This window comes from Cavia porcellus, unplaced genomic scaffold (genome assembly GCF_034190915.1).
Source record: "Cavia porcellus strain 051 isolate PalLab524CR breed Dunkin Hartley unplaced genomic scaffold, mCavPor4.1 scaffold_6, whole genome shotgun sequence".
In the NCBI taxonomy this organism is placed as follows: Eukaryota; Metazoa; Chordata; class Mammalia; order Rodentia; family Caviidae; genus Cavia; species Cavia porcellus.
The window spans coordinates 63,535,506-63,561,341 of NW_026947489.1; the positions used below are offsets into that span (position 1 = coordinate 63,535,506).

Consider the following 25,836-nt stretch of genomic DNA (forward strand, 5'->3'; position numbering starts at 1 on the left):
GTTAGGAAATTCTTCCTGTCTAATGAATTCATGTCTCTCTTATATCCACCTAAGTCCATTTCCTCTTGTTCTTATTATAGAGACGATGGAAGAAATCCCCTTTCGTCGTCTTTCCTCTTAGCTAAACGTTGTGTCTTTAAATTGCACTCCTGTTCTAATTCTCACTGTCTCCATATGCCTCCTCCAGGTTGAGGGCAAAGCAGGATCCAGTGCTTTTCTGCAGGGTTTTAACCCCTTGGAATAGAAGCCATGGCTCTCTTGACCTAAAACCCCTCACAGGTCTAATCATAGAGAAAAGAATGAGAAGTGAATAGGGAAAGAACTGGTGTTACCTTCCCTGCAGAATGTCAGACCTCTTGAGTTTGGGGCTTGATGGAGATCAGCCAGCACCTCAAGGGCCGGGTTTTTATTAATCCTCTTTAGGTCTCTACATCAGCACTTTGCTTCCTTACCCCTGACATGCGTAAAAGGGGCCAGTTGTAACCATCCCTTAAAATGTATAATCCCTTGTGCAAATTTATAGAGATAGAAAGTAGATTTGTGGAAGCCATTGAGGCTGGGAGCAAGGGAGACTGCTAATGGTGTGAGATTTGGGGTGTAAAAATGTTCTGCAGTTAGATTGTGCAGTTAGTGGTGACGGTTATGCAACACTGTGAATGTGCCAAGCTCCACCAAGTTGTATATACGCCTTTGAAATTTACTAAGCATTTTTATACAGTTATCTAATTTATTTTTTATGTAAATCTGTGACTGAGAGTACTATTTTTTCAGTGTGCCCATTTTTACAGATTAGGAAGTGGAGTCTCAGACAAGCTAGTTGACTTGCTCAGCTTAGTAACATAGCTATTATGTGGCAAAGTCGGACTCCAACCTGATGAGATCTGGTCTTTGGAGCTCACACAGGTCACATTGTGTGTGTGAATGGTGTGTTGGAGAGGCGAGTGCCAGGGGCTCCACAGGTGGACTCACAGATTATTCCAACTGGAAAGCACAATGTGGAGCCCTCAGTCCCATCCTTTTATTTTTGTGAGTACACTGAGTGGCAAAGGGGGAACCTTGCCTTTGGGCCTAACAGGAGAGAGAGAAAGATGAAAGGCACCAGAGCACTGAAGTTTGAAGAACCAAGTATGTTACAGTCAGTCTGGTCTTTTCTTTTCCAGGCTTCTGAAAAGGAAAAGATGGGAACCTTTTTACTCTGCCCTTCCTTTACTTTGTTTTACTTATTGCTCTTAACAATCCTGTGAAATGGGCATGGTTTCCACTTGCAGAGGAAAAGCTGTGGAGGCTGAGAGAAGTTAAATGATTCTTCAGAGGTCAGATAGCCACTAAGTGGAAATTTCAAAGGCAGAATTTGAACCCAAACCTTCTGATGTCAAGACTAGAGCCTCATATCCTGCAGCTCTCTGATGTTGTGGCTGGTGGGTTTCTGCTTCCCATCTCTCTCTGCACCTCCCGGGCACTGCCTCTGCTGCTGCCTCCTGGTTGACCTTCCCGTGACAGGAGGGGCTGAGTTTGAGAGGCTCTGCTCCTGTGCTGGGCCCTCTGGGTGACGAGGACCTCCAGGTGAGGACCCCTACCCATCTCCTAGGGGAAGGAATGCGCACCTTTGCTCTGTTGCTGCCTCCTACCACAAGTTTTCATTTTTCAATAGTTCTACTTTGAAAAAAGGAGTTGCTGTCTTCCAGACTTTCACAGGGGCCAGAAATCAGTGGTTTTGGCTACTAAACAGGAAGCTTAAAGCCCTTTCCGTTCCTTTGAGCTGGCTGGAAGGGCTGGGCTTGGAACTATTACTTTATTTAAAAGACAGAAGAAAAGTTTTGTGTGGCTTTAAAAAACAAAACAAAAACCCTTTCCTGGAGGCCTGTACGCCAGCCTTGGTTGATACACAACATGGAAAAGAACTGCTTTGTTGCCTGGCAGTAATGACAGCAAACAAATGTGTCTGACAGTCTGTTTGGCATCTCCTGGTCTGAAATTCTGTTTGCTTCATCCTAATTACTTCCTTAACTTCCTTTTAGACTCCCCACCTTCGGCACCACCCTCACTCAAGGCCGCGCCAGGCTGTGCCAGGTTGTGCTAGGCTGGGCCAGGCCCACAGGATACAGCGACCCAGCCGGGGCTATTCTTGTCTGTGTCTAGTTGCAAGATGCCTGTTGTTCTCTGTGGCTGTTTTTCCCATCATAAATGTTGACTTGGCAGGGGCCCCCGGGTGGAAGCCATGGTAAGGGAGCTTCCAGAGTCTGCCTTAGAAAATGCAGCTGGTGTTGAGTGCCAGGCTGAGGAAAGAGGTTCATAGGCACTGCCTCTCGGGGTGCTTAGGGAGACATTGTCACCAGGATGCCCTGCTTGGGTCCAGCAGCCTTCCCAGGCTGTGGGCCTCTGCCAGCACTCTCTCGAAGGACCGGCCTGCGGGAGCTGCATGGGTCTGGCCTGTGAGGCGCCTCTGCGCCTGCTGGCAGTTCTCTTCTCTGCCTGCACCCTCCTCTCAGTCTTGCTCTCTAGGAACTGTTGTCTGTGTCAGGCTAGAGAAGGCTGCCCTGAAACACACTGGAACCTCCAGGACAGTGGCCTATCTGAACTACTTAAGCATATTCTCTTATATGTATGCACTTACTTGTAAATAGTGTGTGTGTACTGCTATCAATATATGTATTACAAACGTATAGAAAGAGAAAAATCTAAAAAAAAAAGTGAAAAAAATCTAATGAATGCATACATTGTCTTTTTCTTTCTTTTTTTCTTTTTCTCTTTTGTACAATTGGAGTCTGAACTCAGGGCCTTGTGTTGATCTATACCCCTAGCCCTTCTTTATTTTATTCTGTATTTCTTCATTTGTGATCATAAGATTTACTATCCTTTTCCTTCCTCTCCTCCTCTTCCTTCTTCTTCTCATTCTTCTCTTCTTCCTCTTCTTCTCCTCCTTCTCCTCCTCTTTTTTTGTCCTTTTGAGACAGGGCTTTGCTTTGCAGTTCAGACTGGCCTTAAACTCAACTTGTAGCCCAGGCTGGCCTTGAAGTTGCAATGATTCTGCTGCCTCAGTCTCACCATGCCTTGTTCCTAGCCCTTTATTATTATTTTTTTAAGTTTTATTTTAAAAAGAATAAAACTAAACAAAGTAAAATAGAATAAAGCAGTCAAAACATAACAGTGAAAGTAGTACAGGACTTCAAAACAGGATAATAGGAAATCAACAATGGTTACCATAATATCTCTTATTGTCTTCACAGTAGTTGTCTATACCATCAGACATAATAAAATCAAAACCCAACAGAGTAAAACCAATCAAAACAGAACATTGAAGAAAACAAAACAATAAAGCAGAACAAAACAGTGAGAACAATGTTGGATTTCAAAAATAAAACCAAAGGAAATCCATAATTGCTATATTGTATATTGTTATCCTCTAGGGGCTGGGGATTTAGTTCAGCAGCATAAGTGCCTGCCTGGCAAGCACAAGGTTGTGACTTCGCTCCCCAGTACCGGAAAAAAGCAAAATAAATAAATTAATTAAATTAAAAAATCAGGGTCCTGGGGCTGGGGATTTAGCTCAGCAGCATAAGCGCCTGCCTTGCAAGTGTGTGCTTGTGAGTTCAATCCTTGGTACCGATAAAAAAAAAAGACAAAAAAAAAATCTGGGTCCTGTTATCCTCTAAATAGATGCTCAAACTACTGGCATTAGGCCTGCAAAGTCAATCAAACAATGCAGGAATTAAGTTGTTCTTATATCTCAGTTGCTAACAATTCAGTCTGTGATTCTCTTAATCAGTTGGTTGCTTAGGGGATTGGGAGGTGCTTACTGTCTGGCTCACAGAAGGGTAAATTGGCTTCTGGTTTCTCTTCCTGGCTTCACATGGCTCATAGGAAGGGCAGATTCCCTTCTTTATTATTTTGAGACAGGGTCTCACTAAGTCTCCTGAGTTGCTGAGGTGGGACTCATATTTGTGATTTTCCTCCCTCAGCCTCACAGTGCTGGAATTACAGATGTATACCTGGCTATAAACTGCTTTTAATCATATTTTATGGAAGGTGGAGTATATGATCGAATATACTTTTATCATCATCCTGAGTCACAAAAATCATGAAAAATAAAAACACTGCCATATGTCAGTTGTCTACATGGCACATGCTTCAGAGGCTTCGCTGCAAGTGAACCTCTTTGTGATAATGCTGCCATTTCTTTTAAAAATGTGTTAATATCGAGCTCCTATGACACAAAAAAAGCAGTATTCATAGTGAGCTAAAAGGAAAGGCCGTTTCATCCCACTGACAAAGTGGGACCCGGCCCATGCGTGACGTCTACTAGTCCAGGAGCGAGTCGCGTGTTATAACTGCTCAGAGAAACTTATGTTTTCAGATGAAAATGGATAGACTTTCTAGGATTTTCTCTCTACCTTGGAGGATTTTCTTGCAAACCTTCTGGGGATACCGCTGCCCTGGAAGGTCTCATAGTGTTGCCTCTCCGCACATTCCTAGTCAAGTCTAACAGATAGCAGATGATCAGTGGGTGTTTAGGAAAGAAGTGAATCTGGTGGGAAGCTGAGGCATGAGGATTGCTACAAGTACCGAGGTCAGGCTGGGCGACGTGGTGAGTTCGAGGACCCTAGATTACAAAGAAAGACACTGTCTCAAAACAAAAATCAAAAAAACAAATTCATTTGTCAAGCCCTTTCCCTGTCATATATGGTGATGAACGCTGTTTTTCTTCATATTATTTTCTTGCTTTTTTTCCTAGGGTTTGTTTTCACATGGCCACCTTCTTCCATATCTGAGCTTGAAGCTTTTGGTAAATGTTTCTTGAAGGGTGACACACCTGATTACACATCATTAGGACCATGGAATCATGAGAGCAAGAAGGGGACTGCCTGTGCAGACAACTAGTCCCTTATTAAAGTCGAACTAAAAATAAACTATGATATATCCTTAGGGTGGGATCTTACTCTGCAACCAAAAGGGGTTGAACTACTGATTTATACGACAACAAGATAAGTCATCAAAGAATTATGCTGAGTGAAAGAAGCTAGACACAAAGCATTACATGCTGTATGATTTCATTATAAAAAAAATTCTAGAATATAAAAGTGGATGACAGAGAGCAGTGGTTGCTTATGGAACCACAACTGGGGAGGGGACACGGAGGGGAGGCAAGTCTGGGTTCGGAGTCTTGAGGAAGTGGAGTGGGTGTGGTGGCCAGTCCATCTTGGTGGCAGCGATTTGTTCATAGGTCCAAACAGCTGTCAGAACTGATCCAGCAGGACATCCTAGATGTATACAGTTTATTACGTGTCAATTATACCTCAATCAAGTTGTTTAAATAGAGACAGGCTATTCACTTGTGGAATAAATATTTAACTCATACTGTGTGCACTTAGTTCACATGCTGTATACTGGGGCTTCAGAGAGAGATGGAAGATACAGTCCCTGCCTTCAGGGAGCCCACAGCCTGGGAAGAGGGAGGTGAATCAATAACTGCAATGCAGGACACCAAGTGCTAAGAGAAAGGGAAACACAGGGACAGGAAGAGTCCAGCGTGTGGGCGTCGGTGGCACCTCTGCTGAGGAGGTCAGGGAGGGCCTTGTGAAATAGAGGAGCAGAAATAAGGCTTAGAGCCAGTCACGTGGAGGGAGGAGCCTCTGCACCAGAGGGAATAGTGTGCACAAAATTGGGCACATGCAACCACCACACATAGTTTGTCTTGACTAACAGCAAAAGACATATGGGGAAGCAGGAAGCAAAGAGCCTGGTGAGTTGGCAGAGCCAGATCTTCATCCTTTGGCTGCCTGCAAAGTCCCGGCCGGGGTGCCTCTGTGTCCCAAGGTTGAACAAACAGTGCCTCCAAATGTAGGTCTGTGTCACCGGGGAACTCTTGGTACAGTGGACCTGCATGTGAAGCTGTGACACCCAGAGCGGCTCTGTTGTACGTGTGAGGTCCTGTGTTTCTTCAGCACTGTTTCACAACCCATAAGAGAGACAGTTGGTTTAGGCCTGGGCAGCTGCTGGGGAACATCAGCTCCCTGGGTTGCACCTGGGACTGAGGCAAATATTGGAGACAGTCAATAGTTCACCTGCTCCTGAGGCAGTTTTTCCACAGGTAAAGGAGTTTGCCTTTCCCTGGCAGGTGCCATCAGTCCCTGCGCTCTTGCACTTCTGATGCCCTGGTTTGAGCCCTTGCCCTTTAATCATCTGCTAGCCAGTCACCCCACATTTCTTAAGAATCGCTCCTGTATTGTGTTTAGAATGGTTTGCAGAGCAGAGTGGGATGTTAAATTCAGGATACAATTGCTATTCTACATTAAAAATGCAGGCAGCAGTGCAGAACACGGCTGGCTCATGTCAGCCAGACATCTCGGTGTAACCAGAGGAGGGAAACATAGACAGGGCTTGTGCTACTGGAAGTGGATGCCAGATTGCATGGCAAGCTCAGGCTCCTGTTTGCCCTGCTCCCTGTTGCTCTCCCACTGGAAGAAAAATGCTTGCATTTAGGCTGGAAGTAAAAATGGGATTTCTGCCTAGTGAGCATTTCTGTAATTTTGAGATCAAGTTGCTTACATTTCAGGAGGGGAGCTCCCCTCATCCCGCTTGGGGAGATCACAGCTGTCATGGCAGTGAGGACCTCCCAGAAGCCAAGAGGAATGACAAGCATGCTTGGCTATCACAGTTTCTCTTTATGCTGGGGATTCTTTGCTGTCTTCAGTAGGTCTGGGCTCATCCTGGTTTCCCATGCCCCACTTGGTGTGGGAATGTGGTTACCAGCACAAATGGTTGGAATCAAGTGGGACCAGAAAGGCCAATGTGGATTAATTATCTCAGGTGGATTAATTCTGTCAGGCAGTGTCAGGAGGGAAGTTTTTAATGACACAGCAGAATGTGCTGGGGGTTTTTCCCTCCTGTTTTCTCACCTGAGCTGGTGAAAATAGTCCAAGTGTGGGCTGGTTTGAGCTCTGTGTCTTTCTATTCTGCCTTCTCCTCCCCCCAGGCCATCTGCCAGCTAGACTGTTAGCTGGCTTAGTGCTCTGTTCTGCTCTGCGGTCCTGGAAGGTCATGCTTGCTATGATTGGGGTTGGTTTCCTATATAGGCAGACAAAATTGATACCTAACTATCGATTTGTTTTCTTGCATTTCAGTCATTCCAAGGAAGTCAAGGACGAGCATATCTCTTTAATTCAGTGTGAGTGTCTGACTTAATGTATCTGTTGTTTCATACAAATTTAGAGGGATGGGAAAAAGCAGTTCTCAGTCATTCAGGAACGAACCCTTCCTTCTCTGCCATGATAAAAATAGTATCTACAATCGGTAGTCAGTTACCTTTGGGGAACTTTTTTTTTCCCTTTGGCAAATCTCTGGCCAAAAACAGTATATTCACTGTACTGTCCGCAGTAGGCACATTGGAGGGCAGAAGTCCCACAGTGAAGGAGCTTCTGAGGACGTCCCAGAACCAGATCAGAGATTTGTCACTGGGCAAGAGGGTGAGGGGGAACAAAAGATCCTCCCTACGAACCACTGAATAACCTAAGGATGAAGGGCAGGCAGAACCTCTGTCCCCACCACAATCCCATGGTGTGCACAGCCTGCACAGTCATCACTGGGCCCCTGATTTATAACCACCTTCTGAGAAAGAAAGGCAAAGCTCATATAAGCCTGGCAGACTGTAAGAGTGGAAACCTGGCCCATTCACCTTGGAATAGGTGCTGTGTAAAGGAGAACAGCATATTTAATATCCAGGGCTCACCCATCCTTGTGATGACAAGACTATGCTACCATGTGTGCCATCTTTGGCTTCATTCAGTCCTCAGTGAGCTTTGAGGATGGTGGTCTTTTGGACTATGGACTGTACAGAGTAGCTGTCATTTTGTCCCCTTATGTCACAAGATTTGTGACATATTTGTTAGAAAAATCCTGAGCAAAGTCTCAAAGAGGACTATTTTAGCAGACCCCTAGAATTCAGCCTTGCAGATCTGAAATTCATTCCAACTGAGATGTTTCCAGATGGGTACCTCTCTGGAGATAGTATTGATTTCAGTTTTCACCAGATTCTTCCTTTCAGTGTTGGCTTCTCTTAGGGCAGCCTTATCCAGCCTTAGTTTTTGCCACCTACTCATTCTGAACAGCTAATGATGTAGGTACACGTGACTAACTTCCCTCTGTCTCTTTTTTTTGGCATAGAGTTAATGTGGGCTGTGGGCCTGCAGAAGAGCGAGTATTGCTAACAGGACTGCATGCAGTTGCAGACATTTACTGTGAAAACTGCAAAACCACTCTGGGATGGAAATATGTAAGTACCGAGGAATCTGGTGGGAGAAGGCTGTGGAGGGAAGAATGAAGGGTTCCATGCTCGCAGAAGACTTTCTGCTGCTGGCCTCCTATGGCCTTGTTGGGTTGTCTTGATCAGGTTAGGAAACCAGGCTCAAAGGACACTACCTGCCTAAGCCATCTGTCTGCCAGACACATTCTTCCCTTTTCTCTGCCTGTCCCCCACACTCTTTTATGCTGGTCCCTAACATGTAAGTGCACACGCAGACACACACCATCCTAGGCCCCTGATAGTAAGAGCATAGAACATTTCTGAAATCTTCGTGTGCTAGACATACATGATCATACTCACTCTTCACAGCATCCCTAGAGATCAGGTGCTATTTTCATCCCTATTTCTGGTTGAGGATACTGAGGCAGAAGAAGGTTAATAGTATGCTCAAGGTTACCTAGCTATGAGTGGGCCAAAGCAGGATAGCACTCAGGGTAGCAGTCTGACTGTCATGCTCCAGTAAATATTGCTTGAAAACTACCTGAGTTCTAGGCCATGTTGTAGGCATCATCAGACATTCTTTTAATGTACACCGGGAGGTATGGTTGTGGCTGGACTTTCCCAAATGGATCATCTTTCTTTCATTGTTTAAAAATGTAAAAAATGTTGAGGTTCCCTTAGGATCTAGGAAGACTGAGCAGCCCTTTGCCAGGGTAAGAAAAGGAAAAGGCAGGGATCTGCTATTTTCAAAACAGTGGGGACTGGCTGGGTATGGCAGTATACACTTGTGACTCTAGCATTTGAGAGGCTGAAGCAGGAGGATCACTGAGAGCTGGAGGCAGGCTGAGTGAGCTACATAGTGAGTTCAAGACTACCCAAAAGTACACTGTAAGATCCTGCCTCAAAAACACAAAGATTGCTGTGAATTTGAGGCCTAGCTGAACTGCATAGGAAAACTCTATCTCAAAAAAGACAAAAAAACTAGGGGCTGGGGATTTAGCTCAGCGGCATAAGCGCCTGCCTTGCAAATGTGTGGTCATGAGTTTGATCCCCGGTACCGATAAAAAAGAAAAAGACTAAAAAATTTAAAAAAGACAAAAAAAAACTGGGCTGGGGATACAGCTCAGTGGCACAGTGCCTGCTTGGCAAGCATGCGGTCCTGAGTTCAATTCCCAGTAACAGTCCCCTCCCCGCAAAAAAGACAAAAAACAAAACAAAACACCACACTGGGGACTGAGCATTCTGGCATACCTTAAGGTCACCACACAACCACAGACAAAGCCTTCACAGTCCATCTGACTAGAGGTTTATTTATTTTTGCGACAGGCCTTGCTATGCAGTTCAGGCTGGTCTTGAACTTACTGTGCAGGCCAAGCTGGCCTTGAACCCATAGTAATCCTTGTGCTTTAGCCTGTCAGGTGCTGGGGCCACAGGCATGCGCCACCACATTCTCCCTGATTTGAAGCTTGGTACCATCTATGCAGCTAAAGTCAGGATGAAATTTGGACTTCATCACTTACTTGCCTACCTATCTTTGGGCTCCTATTTATAGTCAGTTTCCCAGTACTTAAGTTTTTTTGAGTGTTAAATACTGTAAAATGCTTAGTTCCATCACTTGGCATAGCATATACATTCAAAGAAAATAAGCATAGATTGTTTGGGTATCACTGGCAGAACTTTTGCAGCCTCTGTGTATAACCCCCATACGTGGTACACTACTAGTGTTCTTCATACTGTCGTTGTGAACTCATGTTTTGTTCTCTGGAAGGGCAATGTATTTTATGTAAAATGTTTCAAATTTCCTATCTTGTCTTGGGATGCACACCTGTCCTTGGCTTAGGAAGGTCCCCCAGGGAACAGTCAGAATTGCTGGGGTGGTACAGGGGTGTCAGTGTAGTCTCTATGGCTGTCACTAAGGAACCATGTTGGTGTGAGATTCTTAAAGTGCAGGTTTGGTCGGGATATACCAGAAATGTTGGTAGTTTCTGCTCAGGTTTGCTGTGGGTCCATGATGGCTCAGAAAAAATAAAGTTTATTGGGGGATATATACAATAGCAGGAGCTATAGGTCCCAAACACAGAAATATGATTCCGTATATATAAATCAAGTTTTAAAATGTGCACATCATTATAAAAATGAAAACTACTCCAGGGGGAGGCCATGGTGGTGCTTGTCGGTGCCGCCTTGATTCTATTTCTCACATTTCCACGAAAATGTCGAGCACTAGGAAGAAAAGATCTAAGATGGGTGGTGTGTTTCTTAATGAAAGATGGCAAAGCCACTGCTCCCTGTGCTTTGCTTGGTTGTTCTGTGGGAGACATTGAACTTTGCATGCATTCCTGGGTGCAGTTACAGGCTACCCTGACTGATGGCTGGTGGGGTGCACAGTTCCACTTTTGATTATCAGGAAGTCTTCTGCTCCCTCCTGTGTTCCCCAGTCTCTTGGCTGTCTTCTTCATCAAGGCTGTATTGGATTACAGTAACAAAAGATAAACCCAACTTGCTTGGTTTTGCTCTTGGCTTGAGGTTCCAGTAAAATGAGTCACTCATTTGATAAAGTTTTATTGAAAAACTTCGACCGGATACAAAAGTGAGTGAGTAACCGAGCAAGTAATACACACCTGTAATCCCAGCACTCAAGAGGCTAAGGTAGGAGGGTTATTGCAAGTTCAAGATCATCCTGGGCTACAAAGTGAACACAAGAACAGTCTGAACTGCATAACAAGACCCTGTCTCAAAAAGACCAAAAAAAAAAAAAAAAAAAAAGAATGAGTGCTTGTGTAATATGCGCAGGGCCCTTGGGGTCAGTGCCCTGCACCCTAAAAGAAAAGAAATGAGGGAATGGGCTCTGGTCTGTGCTCTGAAGGCATTTACAGTCATGATGCCAGAGAGAAAAGGAAGCCACATGCAGACGGCATAGTTTGGCAGGTCAGGTGGTGTGCATCAGACAAGAGAAACACCAGCTCCCAGAATATTTAAAGCTCCCCAGATAGTTACTGCGCTGTGTGCCAGATGCACTGTGCTGTTCTTTCATTTTGTTATTTCTTCTGACCATCAGAATAATCCTATGAAACAGATAAAATACTGTGAACTTCAAAATAATCGTTGAATATCGCAATGGTGTCATAAAGTGGGAAATCAGGCAGTTAAATGAATCAACAGAAATGAGATCCACGGAGTGCTTCTGTAGACCCCAGGTGCAGTGCTCTTCCTACTGGGGTCCAGTGCCAGTGTGGCTCAGGGCAGTCGGATTTTCTTTTTTCTTTCACTTAACAGGAAAACACTCACTCTCTGAATATTGCTTTGTCATCCCCTCCTACCCTGAAAGCATTATTATGTAACACTAGATCCCATTTCCAAACCACATTTCTGTGTTGTGTTTGCATGCATGTGTGCATAGACACACACACACACACACACACACACACACACACACATATACATATACAAAGTGTCAGAAAATTGCTGAGCCCACAGGTCCTGTGTGAGTGTGTTCATGTGCTTATCCTTGGTCCTGTCCTGTTCCACCTCTCCCCCTCTTCCCTTTCCCTTCCCCTTCTTCCTTCTCCACATTGTGTGTTGATTCTCTTTCTCCACAAAAAATCCAAGTCTAAGCTCTTGTTCAAAACTTAGAAATCCTGGGGCTCTAGAACAAAAGATGTGGCTCCTACAGATGACCCCAGAAGCTACCAACCTTGGGGTTTAGTTCCTTACTCACTTGGGGACTCAGTGGGCAGAGCTAATGTCCAGCACTTTTCTGTACTTCATTTAGCCATATAATGACTCCAAGGCCCAGTGTTCTCAGATAATCTACCAGAATGTTCTTGATGTCTGTTTCTGAAAACAAAATAGCCCTGATCCTACCTCTGTGCTGGACTGCTTTCCCTGAATTTATGAACTGGGGGAGCTCACAGTGCTTTACGTTGGAAAGGAACTCACCAGCTATTTGAATCGAGTTTTCCCTCTGCAGGCCTGGCAGTTGATGGCTTCCAGGTTCTCCAGTCTACAGCCTCTACTGGAAAAAGGTAGTAAGGGGAGGAAAAAAAGCAAAAAAGAGGGAAGAAGAATAATTAAAGAAAATTTAAAATGTACTTGAGCCATCTGACATAGAAACAGCAAAAACAAGGAAATAAAATAGGGACCTGCTTGGCCTTGTAATTCTTGGTTCCTCTTACTGTTTTTTTCTCTAAGCCTAACAAGTGCAGCTTAAAATTATAACCAGATTTTCCTGTGTTCCTAGAAACTAGTAAGAAAGACACAGGAAATCTGAGGATATAGCCACAAGGCAGATAGCCAGTTAGCATCAGAATTCAAGGCTCCCTGTGATTGTCTGCTCCTAAATGTCTACTCATTCATTTGGCAGTGATTTGTTGAAAATCTGTTTTGTGCCCAGCAGTCTTCTAGAGATAAAACAAAGAACAAAGCTAAAATCTCTCTTTTCTATGAAGTGTATAAAAAAATACAACAGATGTTTAAATTTTTAAAAAAGAAATTAGAAGCCAGGGGTGGTGACTCACAGCTGTAATCAGCACTTGGGAGGCACAGGAGAACTGCCTTGAGTCCAAGGCCAGTCTGAACTGCACAGGGAGACCATGTTGGGAGGGGGATACACACACACACACACACACACACACACACACACACACACACACACGTGTGCACACACATGCGCGTGCGTGAGAAAACACATTGCCATTAATTTCCCTCCAAATATTCCACCTGCTGTTTAATGCACTTATCCCATCCTTCTTCCCACTTTCTGAAGCAGTTCTAGAAGCCCTTTCCATAAATGTCTCTAGTTGTGCAGGCTGCCTCAATGTCCTGAATAGATTCAAAACATTAAACTTTCGTGGTCATTTTGACTTTGAGAAAGACCCAGAAGTCACACCATGCAGATCTGGTGGACACAGACACACTATAAAATTTTGGGAGCCTGCCTTTCCATTGGATGGCACTCAGCAGCAGCATTCACTGTGTTTTTTATTGTGCCTCATAAAGACACCCCGAAAGGATTTCTAGAAATGCTTCAGAAAGTGGCCAGAACAATGGGGTTGGTGTGGTTGAAGCAGACGGCAGTAACGGGATGCGGTTTTTACTGTGACATGTTTTTAAAACTTAAACATTCCACTGTGTGTTTTGATCATTCCTCACATGTGATAGTCACAGAAGACAGTAAAATAGTAACACAAATTATGTGCTGGGCAACGGAAGGAAAAGAGATGCTGGTGAAAGTTGGGGTTTTAAGTACAGTAGTTGGGACAGACCTTCCTGGAATGATGACATTCCAGCAGAGGTCCTGAAGCAGTTCTGCTGCGGTGTCGATGCTGTCTGCCAGGATGAGCTGGGACGCGGAGTGCCTGGGTGGTAGGAATTCCCTTGTGGGTCCGGCTGATGCCCGGACCGAACCTCAGATCTGATGCCCACCATCAGTGACACTTTAGTTTCTGTGGCACAAAAGTCACCTTTTTGTCTCTGGTCACTCAGTCTCTTTTCTGTTTCTAGGAACATGCTTTTGAAAGCAGCCAGAAATATAAAGAAGGCAAGTACATCATTGAACTAGCACACATGATCAAGGACAATGGCTGGGACTGAGCAGACAGCACCTCCTAACCCAGTGTCCACGTGAATGCCATCCAACCGAACATCCTACCCCCGCGTGAGAGTGACTGAACACTTGGTTCCATCCATTTGGGGGCTTTGCCATCTGGGGCGTCCTCCCACCCCAACACCATCCTTCTGGTGACTGGCCTCAAAATTGCTGTCTCTCTGTCTCTTTGCTTTGTATCTGTCTGTGAGTCGCTCCTGGCTTCTGTCTGTTCTAGTGTTTGCTGAAAACAAAACAACTGAAGGAACAGATCCTTGACCGCACGGCAGCAGCCCACCTTGCAGGGGCTCCCAGAGCCTTGCAGGAGCTGCCTGAGGGCCTCTTGTCAGGAGAGCAGCGGCACATGGGTGTGAGGAGAGGGAAAAGGGGAACCCTGAGGTACTGGGGGTGGGCAGGGGGCGGGAGGATGGAGAAAGGGACAGAAGTGCGCCGCTCTGGAAACACCCGGGAACTTTGGCTTGAAATGTTCGACTAGTCTAAATAGACAAAGAGGAGGAAAAAAAATACCTCATGACTGCATTCTCTCTGATCAGAGGCCTCGCTTCCTGCCACTGAATGTGCCAGGATCACAGAGGAGCACAGAGAGGCTCTGATTCTAGCTGATGGGGCAACGGGCCTGGTTTGCTCCAGCAGAGTTGGGGAAAGTCCAGGTAGCAGGGAGTACGGTGGGTGAACCAAGATGGATTTGGATGACTGATGCCTCACACAGCCTCCCGCTAATCATTGTGTTTGCCTCCTTAGTCCCTGAAGGCAGTGGGAGAGGGGACTGTCATTTTCAATGAGTGAAAGATAGAATATCCCAAAGGCTTTGACCATCAACCAAATCAGAAATTGAGGAGAGCAGGGTACAAGGAGATGTTGCAGCTTGAGAGGTCCTGAAGAGTGGCTCAGATATTGAGCCAGTAAAACAAAACATAGAGCCAGTTAGTAATTCTGACTGTCTGCCTTTCTTTTCCTGACCCTCAATAAGAGTAACATGGCAGGGGGAGGGTTGGGAGGGACCATGGGAGGAATAGATCAGATTAGTGCATACTTCCTCTTTGCTTATCGTGGGATCAGCAATCCTTTGTTCATAGTGTTTCAGCTGTTTGTCCAGTTCAGCCATTGTAGACCATGGAAAACACAGATCTAAGGCTTGCAGCCTAGTGATAACCTGGTTGGTGGGTTCTTCGTGCCCTGAGTTCTTTTTGGAGCTGAATGTCTTATGTGGTGAGAGCTCTGTCAATGTGGTCCAGCAGTAGGGAGGGGTTACAGATTCCAATATTATCCTCTGCCCCCACCCTCCCATCCAAACTTCATTGTGTTAGGGAAGTGAAGAACAAATCCCTGTAAGACTTGAGAAAGAAAAGTTTGTTACAAATGTGTAACATTCAACATTCAACACTGTGAAGTCTGTTCATTGGCAGTTCAGCCAGTATACTGTGCATGACTGAAACTTTTCACTGAGTTAATTTCATTTTGTAAGCTGAAAACTTTAAGATACGTATGTATTAGGTAATTCTTAGAATCTCATTCTGCAAGTAGGCTGATCCTATAGGAAAATGTAGCTTTCAAGGTCTTTTAAAAAAAAAAAAAAAGAATTCATAAGAATCTGTAAAATTACTAGGGATTTAGCTCAGCGGTCTAAGTGCCTGCCTGGCAAGCACAAGGTTATGGATTCGATCCCTGGTACCAAAACAAAAAGATTCTGTAAAATTGATTCACCAAAATTAAAGCGGCCAACCCAGGATGTTTTTAAAATTACATCTGGAGTAAACCTGAATTCCCATAGGGAGTGAGTCTGATGGAAGTGCCTCTTTGTGTCCATGGGCTAACTGCAGAAGGGGAGATGGAGCATCAACATGGTCCTGCCCTTTGGGCAGCAGACGACAGGATGACAGGAAGCAGGGTGGCCTGTGTCTAGCAGTGGACTGCCTCTCCACAAAAAGAAAGCTCCTAGAAGTTACCTGTGTTCCCCAAGGCTCCTTGTCCAGCCGTTTCCAGAGCTTTTGTAGCCGCGGTGATTATGTTGTTCTCCCTACTTTCTTGCAAGACAAACTTGGAAGGTTCAGAAGTGTTTTATCTCTGCTCCCAAAGAAATTGTCCCCTGGCTCCCAGGCCCAAGTTCTCTTAACATTTTCAACTTTGACATTCCTAAGCTGGCTTGCCAGTGCAGAAATCATGGATTTCCCCTCTCTGTCCTTTTAAAGGAAATGGCCTTCATTTATGGATTTGATTTGATCCTTTGCCTAGAGAATATCCTAGCTATTAAGAGTCCATTTCATTAAAATTAAAAAAAAGAAACAAAGAACCATCGGTGAGGGGTGCAATCCAGGTAGATGTTTTGTCTTAAAACTGCAGTTGGAACGTAGTGAAGCTGGACACAGGTGCCCTGGATTGTCAGAGGGCAGAGACAGACCATTGTGCCACACTGTTCTTCCTTAGGGATGGGCCCTGGATCACAGCAGGCTCCTGTCAGACCCTGATTCTGGTGGCTGGTTACTAGCCATTGAATATCTAGTGGGTGCACGGCACCAGACTTGATGCAAGAGAGTAAGTATTGGTTTTCGAGAGCTACAAGAAAAAAAGAAAACTCATTAGGCTTCCCTTTGTGTCAGTGAAACCAAAAGTGCTTCTTATACCTTTACGTTAACTCCACTTACAGCTTATCATTCTAACGGTCAGCAGTATTGAGAGGCCGCCAGCTGAGCAGTGGAGACACATCAACGCATGGCCTCAGTCGGTTTATTCCTTTTCATTTCCTCACCAAATTTTGACTCAGAGCATAACCAAAGACCTCATCCGTTCACCCCATGTGGGTTCAGGGAGTCAGAGTCTGTTGGTTCTACTAGGGCAGGGGCTGGGGAGCAGCGAGGGGAGGGAGAAGTGAGAGGGAGAGGCAAGAAGCTCCACGCCTCAGCCACAGTGAGCCTGTGCCTTGAGCTGAAGGCCAGCTGGCAGCCTTGAGTTCCGTCTCCTGAGGTCACACGGCCTTGGCTACCTGGGGTACACCCAGCCCCCAGGATGTAGTCACAGGCTGCTGAGGGGTTGATTTGATGTGAATCAAGCACAGCCAAACTTGATGCCCACAAGTTCTCAGCTGGCCTGACCTTATGATCATGTGGGTAGGACACAGTGCGTCTTCAGGGGCGGATCAGTGTGTGTGGTATAAAGAAGTGTCCCCTTTATAATAAGATTTTCAAGTAGAGAAATATCTATATCTATATATATATATAACAGTTGCTTGTGAAATATACTTTTGTAAATAATATTTAATTTTTTAAATAATATATTTGGTGCTGTTTTCTCAGATCCCCTGAGAGCACTTTTTGTTTTAGAGCACTTTTTATTTTCATTTTAAATCCTATGATTTCCTCTGCATTTCTTGAAGTGTATTTTAAGGGAAACAGTAATCACCAATATACTTTTGTTTTTTAAAGACCTCTATCACTTTATTATGAATCAAGGCTTTAAAGCAATGCCTGTCTGCATTTTTCCCTCAATGGAACAGACACTGCAATAAATTACCAGTTAAAAACTGAAATATTTTCTTGCAGTAGTAATGGCTAGAAAAGAAAGTAAACAAAACCAAGTAAATTTAAAGATAATGACTTGGGGCAATTGCTCTTGTTGGAAGAAGTTCCAGCAAATTGGAATCTCATTTTTAAGTGTGTGTCTTGAGTGTATGCGTGTGTGTGCACGCGTGCATGGGTGTGTATGAGTGAAAGCACTTTGGACTGTGCCTCCTGCTTTATTTTCTACTGGGGACACTATACCTACAGTTTACACGTCGGGCGCATAAAGTTTTTCTTCTTTCTCTTGGGTTGTTTTTGTTTCTGAGTGGACCAACAGCACAAGCCAGAGGCTTTTGTTTTCCTGAGCATGGAGCTGTTGCCAGTTGATTCCAAAATTTTTCTTTCTTTATGTGCTCAACTTTTATAGACTGTAAAGGAAATCTGTTTGTGAAGATCAAGCAGAGTCAAATCTGTGCTTCTGACTGAGATGGGAGTGTATTAATCTCGGATCCCAGGGCTCCAATTGTTTTAGAAGCCAATGATGTTGAACATCAACTGGTTTGGGTTAAAAGAGCATTAATAACATAATGTGCCTACCTTGTAGGTAAACAGCTTTTTTTTTTTTTTTTTTTTTTTTTAAGGTTAGATTGCTTCAGGTTCAGAAAGAAGCTGGGAAATCAAATCTTGAAAACAATCAACTTATGCATTTAAAAAGAACCTACCAAAAATAAATGCTAATCCTGTAGGTAGAAAAAATAAATGATTGATTTTTGAAAGTTAAAACGCAGTCATGAAACCTACTGTCAGTAAAAGAGAAAGCCAAGAGGAAACAAGCTGTTCTCTTGTTACCCAGTTCTCTTTGCCCATGTTTTATGTAACATTTTGGAGAAAGTGGGAGTTGATTTTCCCCAACCTACAGAGACTGTCTTATAATGCAGAATCTGTCTACTTATGCTTGTGTTTACAAACTGTATTTGTTGGGTTTGGGTTTGTTTGTTTGTTTTTGTTTTCTTTGATGGCATTTTTTCAGGTCACTTTGCTTCAATAACAAAGATAATTGTTTTTGAATAATTTGTCTTCACCTTTTCCTGTATTTGTACATAGTGATTCAGTATTACTGTAGAGAAAAATGCATTGTTTCTGTCATTTTCCAATCTGTGTTGGTGCTCATTTGAGAAAATAAAGTTTTCAAATATTAACCCTGTGGAGAGCTCATTTGTCTTCATTGACCCAGTGTGTTTAATTTTGACATTTAGCATTTCAAGTACGGAAAGGCCCACAAGGAGGTCCTCTGTCTAACCCTGTTACATATCTATCCACTGAGATCCTAAAAGGTTATTTTCCTAAGGACAATCAGCCAATTAATGAATGCAGGGCAGGTCTCCTGCTTATCAGCAAATTCTCCAGGCTTTTGCTATCTAAAATGCACGCATGCATGACCTTTAACCAGTATCCACAGACTATGTTAAGTTTTTTGACAGCCTCATTTTCTTTGAATTGCATTAAGTAAAAGCAGGGGGGAAAGTGGAGCACCAAAATTATGTCAAGGGGGAGTGGAATCATCTCTGAATGGTTAGCTAATGAAGGGATAAATATTCACGGTTATAATATTTGGAAAATAAAGATCAAGTCTTCTCATTCACCAAATATTTATTAAACAAATATTAGATTTCAGGCATGGGTGAGGCAGTTCTGTCATCCTAATAGGTCAGCTGCTTTTGTTCTCACAGTAGCCTTCCAGTCTTGAGTATCTAATCACTGTAAGTACAGTTGTGTGTTCTGTGCCTTTGTTTATGAAGACTAAACACTCGAGGGTATGAGTCCATGTCTTACCGAGGTCTCCCTTGCACATGGAAGCCTAAATGTCCACAGAAAGATGTTAAAACACCAAGTGTGTGTGTATACATATTCACGATGGTGATAATATTTCATAAACCTATTTGTAAACAAGGAAACACCTTCCTTAGTTCCCACACCCTTCTGCCTACCCTCTCTGGGCCCAGCTGCAGTTGACTTTTGTTTGTCATTGAGTGTATTATCTTCTTCCTGTGACCTGTTTTGCTTCAGAGGACATGCCTGTTATCATTTCATTCTTGTTTGCGTTCTGCAGACAGTGACAAGAGAAAAAATAACATGTGCAGGAGACAACCAGTCTCAAGCCAGCAATCCACAGGCCCTCGATCTTCCCCAGGGTGGCTGTGGCTGTCTAGGAGATCGGGCTGGGAGAAAAGGAGGGGACACAAATGTTCACCAGGCCCTCCGGTGTTAGAGCTTTGCCCCATGGCCTCGAGCAGCGACCCCCCAGTAAGGTGCTCCCACGTCATCCTAGGAGCCCTTGCTGTCCTGTGGGAAAGCAATGACAAATACCGATTATCGTTTTATAGTTGATGAAATTGAGGTTTGTAAGCCTTCATTATTAGTGATAGAATGGTAATGGAATGGTAGCCTGATCTGACTTCTCTGCCTGGTTCTTTCCCTGATACCATGTTCTAAGTGTTAGCCTCTCTTCTCCAGCCTTGTGAGTTCTTCTGTGCCTTCACAAGAGGCTCTCCTAGTCTATCTTGACTGCTTAACAATAAGTAAGGCTTGAGGGAATGCAGATTAGAAACTTAACATAAAACAGCTGGGGAGGTCAGTGCTACTTGAAAAAGATACAGTGTGTTCCATAGCTGAATGTAAGCTTGGATTTGTTGTTTCTTAATATTCTGTCTCGGGCCAGGGTATAGTTCAGTGGCACAGCCTGGCAAGTTCAAGGTTCTGAGTTCAATTCCAAGTACCTCCTCCCCACCACTCTCACTCCATAGGTATCCTTGGTACTTACATTAATATTAGGTGATAAATAAATGCTTGAGGGACATTAAGTTAGTGGAAAATTAATAGCTTTTAAAAATCTGTTTAAAACTAGGCTTTTTGCTGCATGCCTGTAATCCCAGCACTCGGGGGGTTGAAGCGGGAGGATCACTGCAAGTTTGAGACCAGCCGGGACTATAAAATGAGCTCAAGGGCAGCCTGAACTGTATAGCAACACCCTGTCAGAAAATATTAAAAACAAATATGTTTAAGCTGGTCAATCTTGGCATGTGTGTGTAATCTCAGCACTCTGGGAGGCTGAGGCACAAAGATCAAAGTTCAGGCCCAACCTATACAATTCAGCAGGACTATGTTGAACAGTTAGAAAAGGGCTAAAAATATACCTCAGTGCTAAGGCTCTGAGATCAACTCCCAGTATCAGAAAAAGTCTTTAGCTAGGCCGAGTGGTGCAAACCTATAATTGTAGCTACTTGCGAGGCCAAAGCAGGTGGTTCATACATCAGTCCATGGCCAGCCAGCCTGGGAAATTTAGACCACACTTCAGGATAAAAGGCCATGGGTTACAGGTGTAACTCAGTGATAAGAGCATTTATCTAGCATGTGCAAGGCCTTGAGTTCAGTCTCTCTCAGGGTATAAGGATTCTGTTTAACAGATTAGTGTAAATAAGAGAACAGAACCTCAGTATCAAATGTTTCTCTCGTACATAAGAAATGGCTATACTATTCGTGATCAGTATTATCTGCCTTTATTCAGCAAGCATTTTGGAAGATAGCTATTATGTGCACAGCCTAATGGAGAAATTAAACCAGGTCACAAAAAACGGGGGGTACTCCTCATGCAGAATGGCAGAAAGAAAGGGTTAGGTTGGCTGGTCTCTCCGCATATTGGTCCAAACTCCAGCTGTATCAGCCAAGGCCCTCCCACCAGACCCTCACACACAGCTGCTTCTGCAGAAACAATGTGCATAAATCCTTTAATCTCAATCAAATAAATGGCTCATGTCCTAAAGCAGGGCACGGGGCAGACTCTGGAGCTGTAGGACTTGGGTTCATTCAAGCGCTGATTTCCCTGTAGAGGGACAGTTATGGGAAAAGCCCAGCCTGACACACACAGCAGGAATCACTAAAATGTTACGGTTGGGCATGGTAGGGTGCACCTACAGTCCTAGCTACTCAGGAGACTGAGGCAGGAAGGTTGCTTGGGCGCAGGAGTGGAAAGCCAATCTAGGAAACACAGTGAGATCTCTGTCTCAAAGCAAATTACTACAAATTTCTCAGATCTATTTTGAATTCAGAGTGAGATAAATATGTTTGTTATTTATGTACATTATTTGTTAAGGTTTTACAATCCCCCATATTATAGGTGAAGAAACAGGAGCTCTGAGAATATAAAAAACATGACCATGGAAAGGCTGGGGTTTTAACTCTTCTGATTCCAGAGCCTGCACCCTGAAAATGGCCCCAGCCTGTCATGAAAGGTCTACCATATAATTACATTTCTGGTGGATCTAAGCACACACCCAAAACCTTATGGCTATTTTGTTCTCATGTTTTCACCACACCACCACCACACACAAAACGAAAATCTTGCCCTTCAGGCACTGGAAGCACAGGGTTTAGAACTGAGAAAGAGCCGTGGTGCAGTAGTACACATCTGTAATCCTAACATTCAGGAGACTGATGTAGGAGCATTGCCATGAGTTTGAGGCCAGCCTGAACTATATAGTGAGACTCTGTTTCAAAAATACAAAGCAAAAAACAAAACAAAATAAAAAACACAAAGCCAACTGCCTGGTAGGTTCAAGTTCATGATTTTGATCCCTGGTACAAAAAAAAAAAAAAAAAAAGTTGAATTGTATTATACTTTTATTTTATAGGATTCTAAGCCTGTTGGTTGCAATGCTATCATTTCTTTTTTTTTATTGAAAGAGAAAGAAACAAAAGAAATACATGGTGAAAAAAAGGGTAGAAATAATACAGAATTACAGAAAAATAAACAGTAAGAAATCACCAGTTGATAAGTTACATATTGTCATCTTAGAAATAGTTGTTCAGGTTACAAAATTAACGTATGTAAAGTGACATTCAAATAGTGATGCAATGCTATTACTTCATATTTCATTGGAGGAGAAAGAATATTCCAGTCTGGTGTCAGTGGTTTAGGATGGTTGAAAGCTAACAATTCAAAGTCTTCTTGCCCAGGGTGAAGGGACTGAGGTACCTAACCCCTGCTGACATCTCCATGGAGCTGTTCATGGGCAGCTCTCCAGGCTGGCTTGGAACAAACCAAGGAGGAATATAGTTCCTGTCTCATTCCAAAGGGATGTAGGATCATTCTAATAAAAGGCAAAACAGCTACAGAAATTGGAGTTTCCAATGCATTAGCAAATTATCTAAACCCTGAAACTATTAAGATATATTTACCTTGAATTAAAATAATGACTCATCCCATGCTCATGAGCTCAGAAATTAGCAGAATCAAGTATAAAACACGTTGGCCTTTTTTTTTTTTTAAGTGATACCAGGGATCAAACTCACAACTGCGCCCTTGCAAGGCACATGCTTATGCCACTCAGCTAAATCCCCAGCCCTGGCTTGTTGGCTTTGTAAATTGGACAGAGGGGGATTTAAAACCTGACTGCTCGGTCATACACTCATCACTTTAAGAAAGCCACTGCAATTAGCAAGACTAGTTTCTATCATCTGTAAGTCAGAGCAGCAACAACAGAAGTTACCACGAGGACAAATAATATCCAGAGTGTCCCGTACAAATAGACCTTTGCAAGTGGCACTTGTCTTCCTGGGGAGCGATTGGAATTTACTAGGTTATGTACATCCAGCATATACCATTTATTTATCCCTCTAACTCCACTCCTTCAAGGTGAACCTAGGAGTTAACCAACCTTGGTCACCGGGCTGCTAGGTAGCAGTGCTGGGACTCAAGCCCAGACTGCCTGGGCTAGTGATGACAATCCTACAGCACAGATGCCTACAGGGGGCTGTTGGTTATCATCGAAAGCACTAAAAGATTCACCTTTTCTGCCCGAGGCAATTGGGTGAGCAGGCCCAGCAGCACTCTGCTTTGCTTTTACTTGTGGAAGAGGGTGCTCAGAAGAAGGGAGAGTGCAGCTGGACATCTCATCCTTGGGTTTTGTGGTAACCATCTTTGGTAGTCTTCAGTATCATTGCTCTGTGGCGTGGTGCGTGGACACCATGCTAGATGAAAGAGGACAGAAAGCTGTCAGAATCACCTCCCCAGCCTCCCCTGGATGCCAGCCTCAGGTTTTGGGCCACTTCATCACAATGAAGCCATACAAGCAAAGCAACCAAGCCATCAAATCGGGGATGTTTTATTTATGGCTTTAATAATGGAGTTCTCTTGGGAAAGATTTGATTTCCCATTCCGAGAAGCAAAAATGCTTCTACAGAATGCCACTGAAATTTATTGCTGCTTATGCTTTTTTTCTACCACATATTTTGAGCTGCCTTAATAGACTTTAAAATGTACCTTCACAAAAGTAGAACGATCTGAGCCTTTGTTCATTTGGCTGCTGTGCTCCGTACCAGGCCAGCACCCTGCGGAAAATGGAGACCAGAGGTTGATTATGCATGTGCTGACAGCAGCCCTGAGTTGAACAGTCTGCATTTATTACTGAACTGCCCCGTTGTCCAGTTCTTAGTCCCGCATCTTAGTCCCAGGCAGCCGGAAGGACTGCACACCCATAGTTCCTGGGGGCATTCAGGCTTGACACTGTTTCCACGGTAACGAGACACAGCCAAGGCTCCGATTTCATTTCATTTGAGATCTCAATGATATTATACTAGAAATAGTTTACGTGGAGAATGTCAGGCATCTGAGAGAGGAAGCTGAGGGAAGGGACTGTAACTGACCTCCCAGGACATGGGGCAGTTTCTGTTTAATGAGAGGGACGGGTCGTCCTGTGAGGAAGAGGTCAGAGTTAGCACTCAGACAACTGGTACAGACTTGCTGTGTCCACACCATAGCAAGAGACTAGGTTCTCTTGCTTGGGGAGACAGAGACCCAGCTTTAGCCTGAGGGAGGCTTGCCTGCAAAAGCCTCGGGTCTGGGCAGGAGGAGCCCAACAAGGAATGCTGGTAAAAATCCTTCCTGCCAAGACCAGGGGGTGCCCGGGACATGTTCAGGAACGAAGAGTCAGGTCTCCAGTTCTGTCCTGTGCAAGCCGGATAGGTTGGTTTCCTTCTGAGGCCCAGTTAATGCATCTGAAAGGGCAGTGTTACTGGGAACACCAAGCAACAAAGTGTACACTAAGCCTCCAGACAGAGCCTAGACCCTGAAGCTCAAGAAGTGTTGCATTATTATTATTTCTATTATTATTGCTTTAGTAGTGTGGCTGTCAAGGCATCAATGTAAGTACTTAAAAATGGAAAAATGCATGCACGTGTACTGTGTAAATGAGAAGTATTAATATAATGAGCACTAATTATCCTTTTTTTTTGGTGTGGGGAATCGAACCAAGGGATGTTCTATCACTGAGCTTTATCCTCAGCCCTATTTTTTTTTTTTTTTTTTGGTTTTGTTTTTTTTGAGACAAGGTCTCATTGTGTAGCCCAGGCTGGTCTTGAACTTGCAGTGATCATCCTGCCTCAGCCTCTCTGCTGTTGGGATTATAGATATGCACCACCACGCCCAGCCTTTAATTTCAAAATGAAGTCTTGCTAAATCGCCCAGGTGGAACTCAAACTTTGCATCTTTTTTTTTTTTTTTTTTATCTGTACTGGGGATTAAACTCACGACTGCCTGCTTGCAAGGCAGGTGCTTATGCCACTGAGCTAAATCCCCAGCCTCCAAACTTTGCATCTTTTTGCCTCAGTTTCTTTGTGCGCTGGAATTACAGGCGCAGGTTGTTGTGCTTTCTATTACCTACGAACTTCTCCTTTTTTTTTTCTTTCTTTGCATGGTTTTCTAACATTTATATTTTTTTCCCCTGGGAATTCAGCAAATGCTAAGTATCCCCAGAGATAATCACATACTTTCTTTCTTTATGAGTCAGTAATTACTCCAGGGATGAACAGATAAAGTTCTTGTCCTCCGGGACTTTTCTCAGTTCCCTTTATGGCATGGTTGTTTAACAAAGGGGAAGTAGGTAGTTGCACCGAGAAGGTCAGAGTTGCCACAGCAATTACCATTTGGACTAGAAAACATGATTCTAGGGCTTGGAGTGTTGCTTAGTGGAAGAACGGTTGCCTAGCATGACCTAGGTTCAATCCCTAGCATTGCAAACAGTATGATTTGGTGTGTGTGGGGGGGAGACAGAATCTTACTATGTAGTCAGGCTGGTCTTAAATTCACTGTGTAGCTCAGGCTGGCCTTGAACTCAGGAAATACTCCTGCCTCTGCCTCCAAATTCTGGGATTATGGATGCATGGCTCTATGCCCCACTTTCAGAGAACCCATTGCCATTGCCCTTTTGCCTTTGGGTCCCACAAGCTCCTGATCCGGGCCTCTGCTATGGCCCTTATCAGGCTACATTTTCTGTGACCTTCCCTAGGACTCCCTGGGGGACAGGGATCCACACTATTTTTTTAATAACTGCAGAGACCAACAGTTTAATGAGTATTTGATCAAAGGGTAAACCTAGTGAATGTCAAGATGGTCATCTATCACAACAAGTACGCTTATCAGGCATGGTGGTACTCACCTGTAA

The 25,836-nt window shown here is 44.0% G+C and overlaps 1 protein-coding gene across 2 annotated transcripts in view; it reads left to right on the plus strand.

Annotated features, from left to right (window-relative positions):
* Positions 1 to 18,537, plus strand: part of Ypel2 (yippee like 2) — a 60,404-nt gene extending 41,867 nt beyond the window's left edge. For both annotated transcript variants that reach the window (XM_003469551.5, XM_063250868.1), the window contains exons 3-5: positions 7,122 to 7,165; positions 8,161 to 8,269; positions 13,742 to 18,537. In XM_003469551.5, coding sequence (XP_003469599.1) covers positions 7,122 to 7,165; positions 8,161 to 8,269; positions 13,742 to 13,831 — 243 coding nt within the window. In that variant the 3' untranslated portion in view covers positions 13,832 to 18,537. The remainder of the gene's footprint in view (positions 1 to 7,121; positions 7,166 to 8,160; positions 8,270 to 13,741) is intronic.
* The last annotated feature ends 7,299 nt before the right edge of the window (positions 18,538 to 25,836 follow it).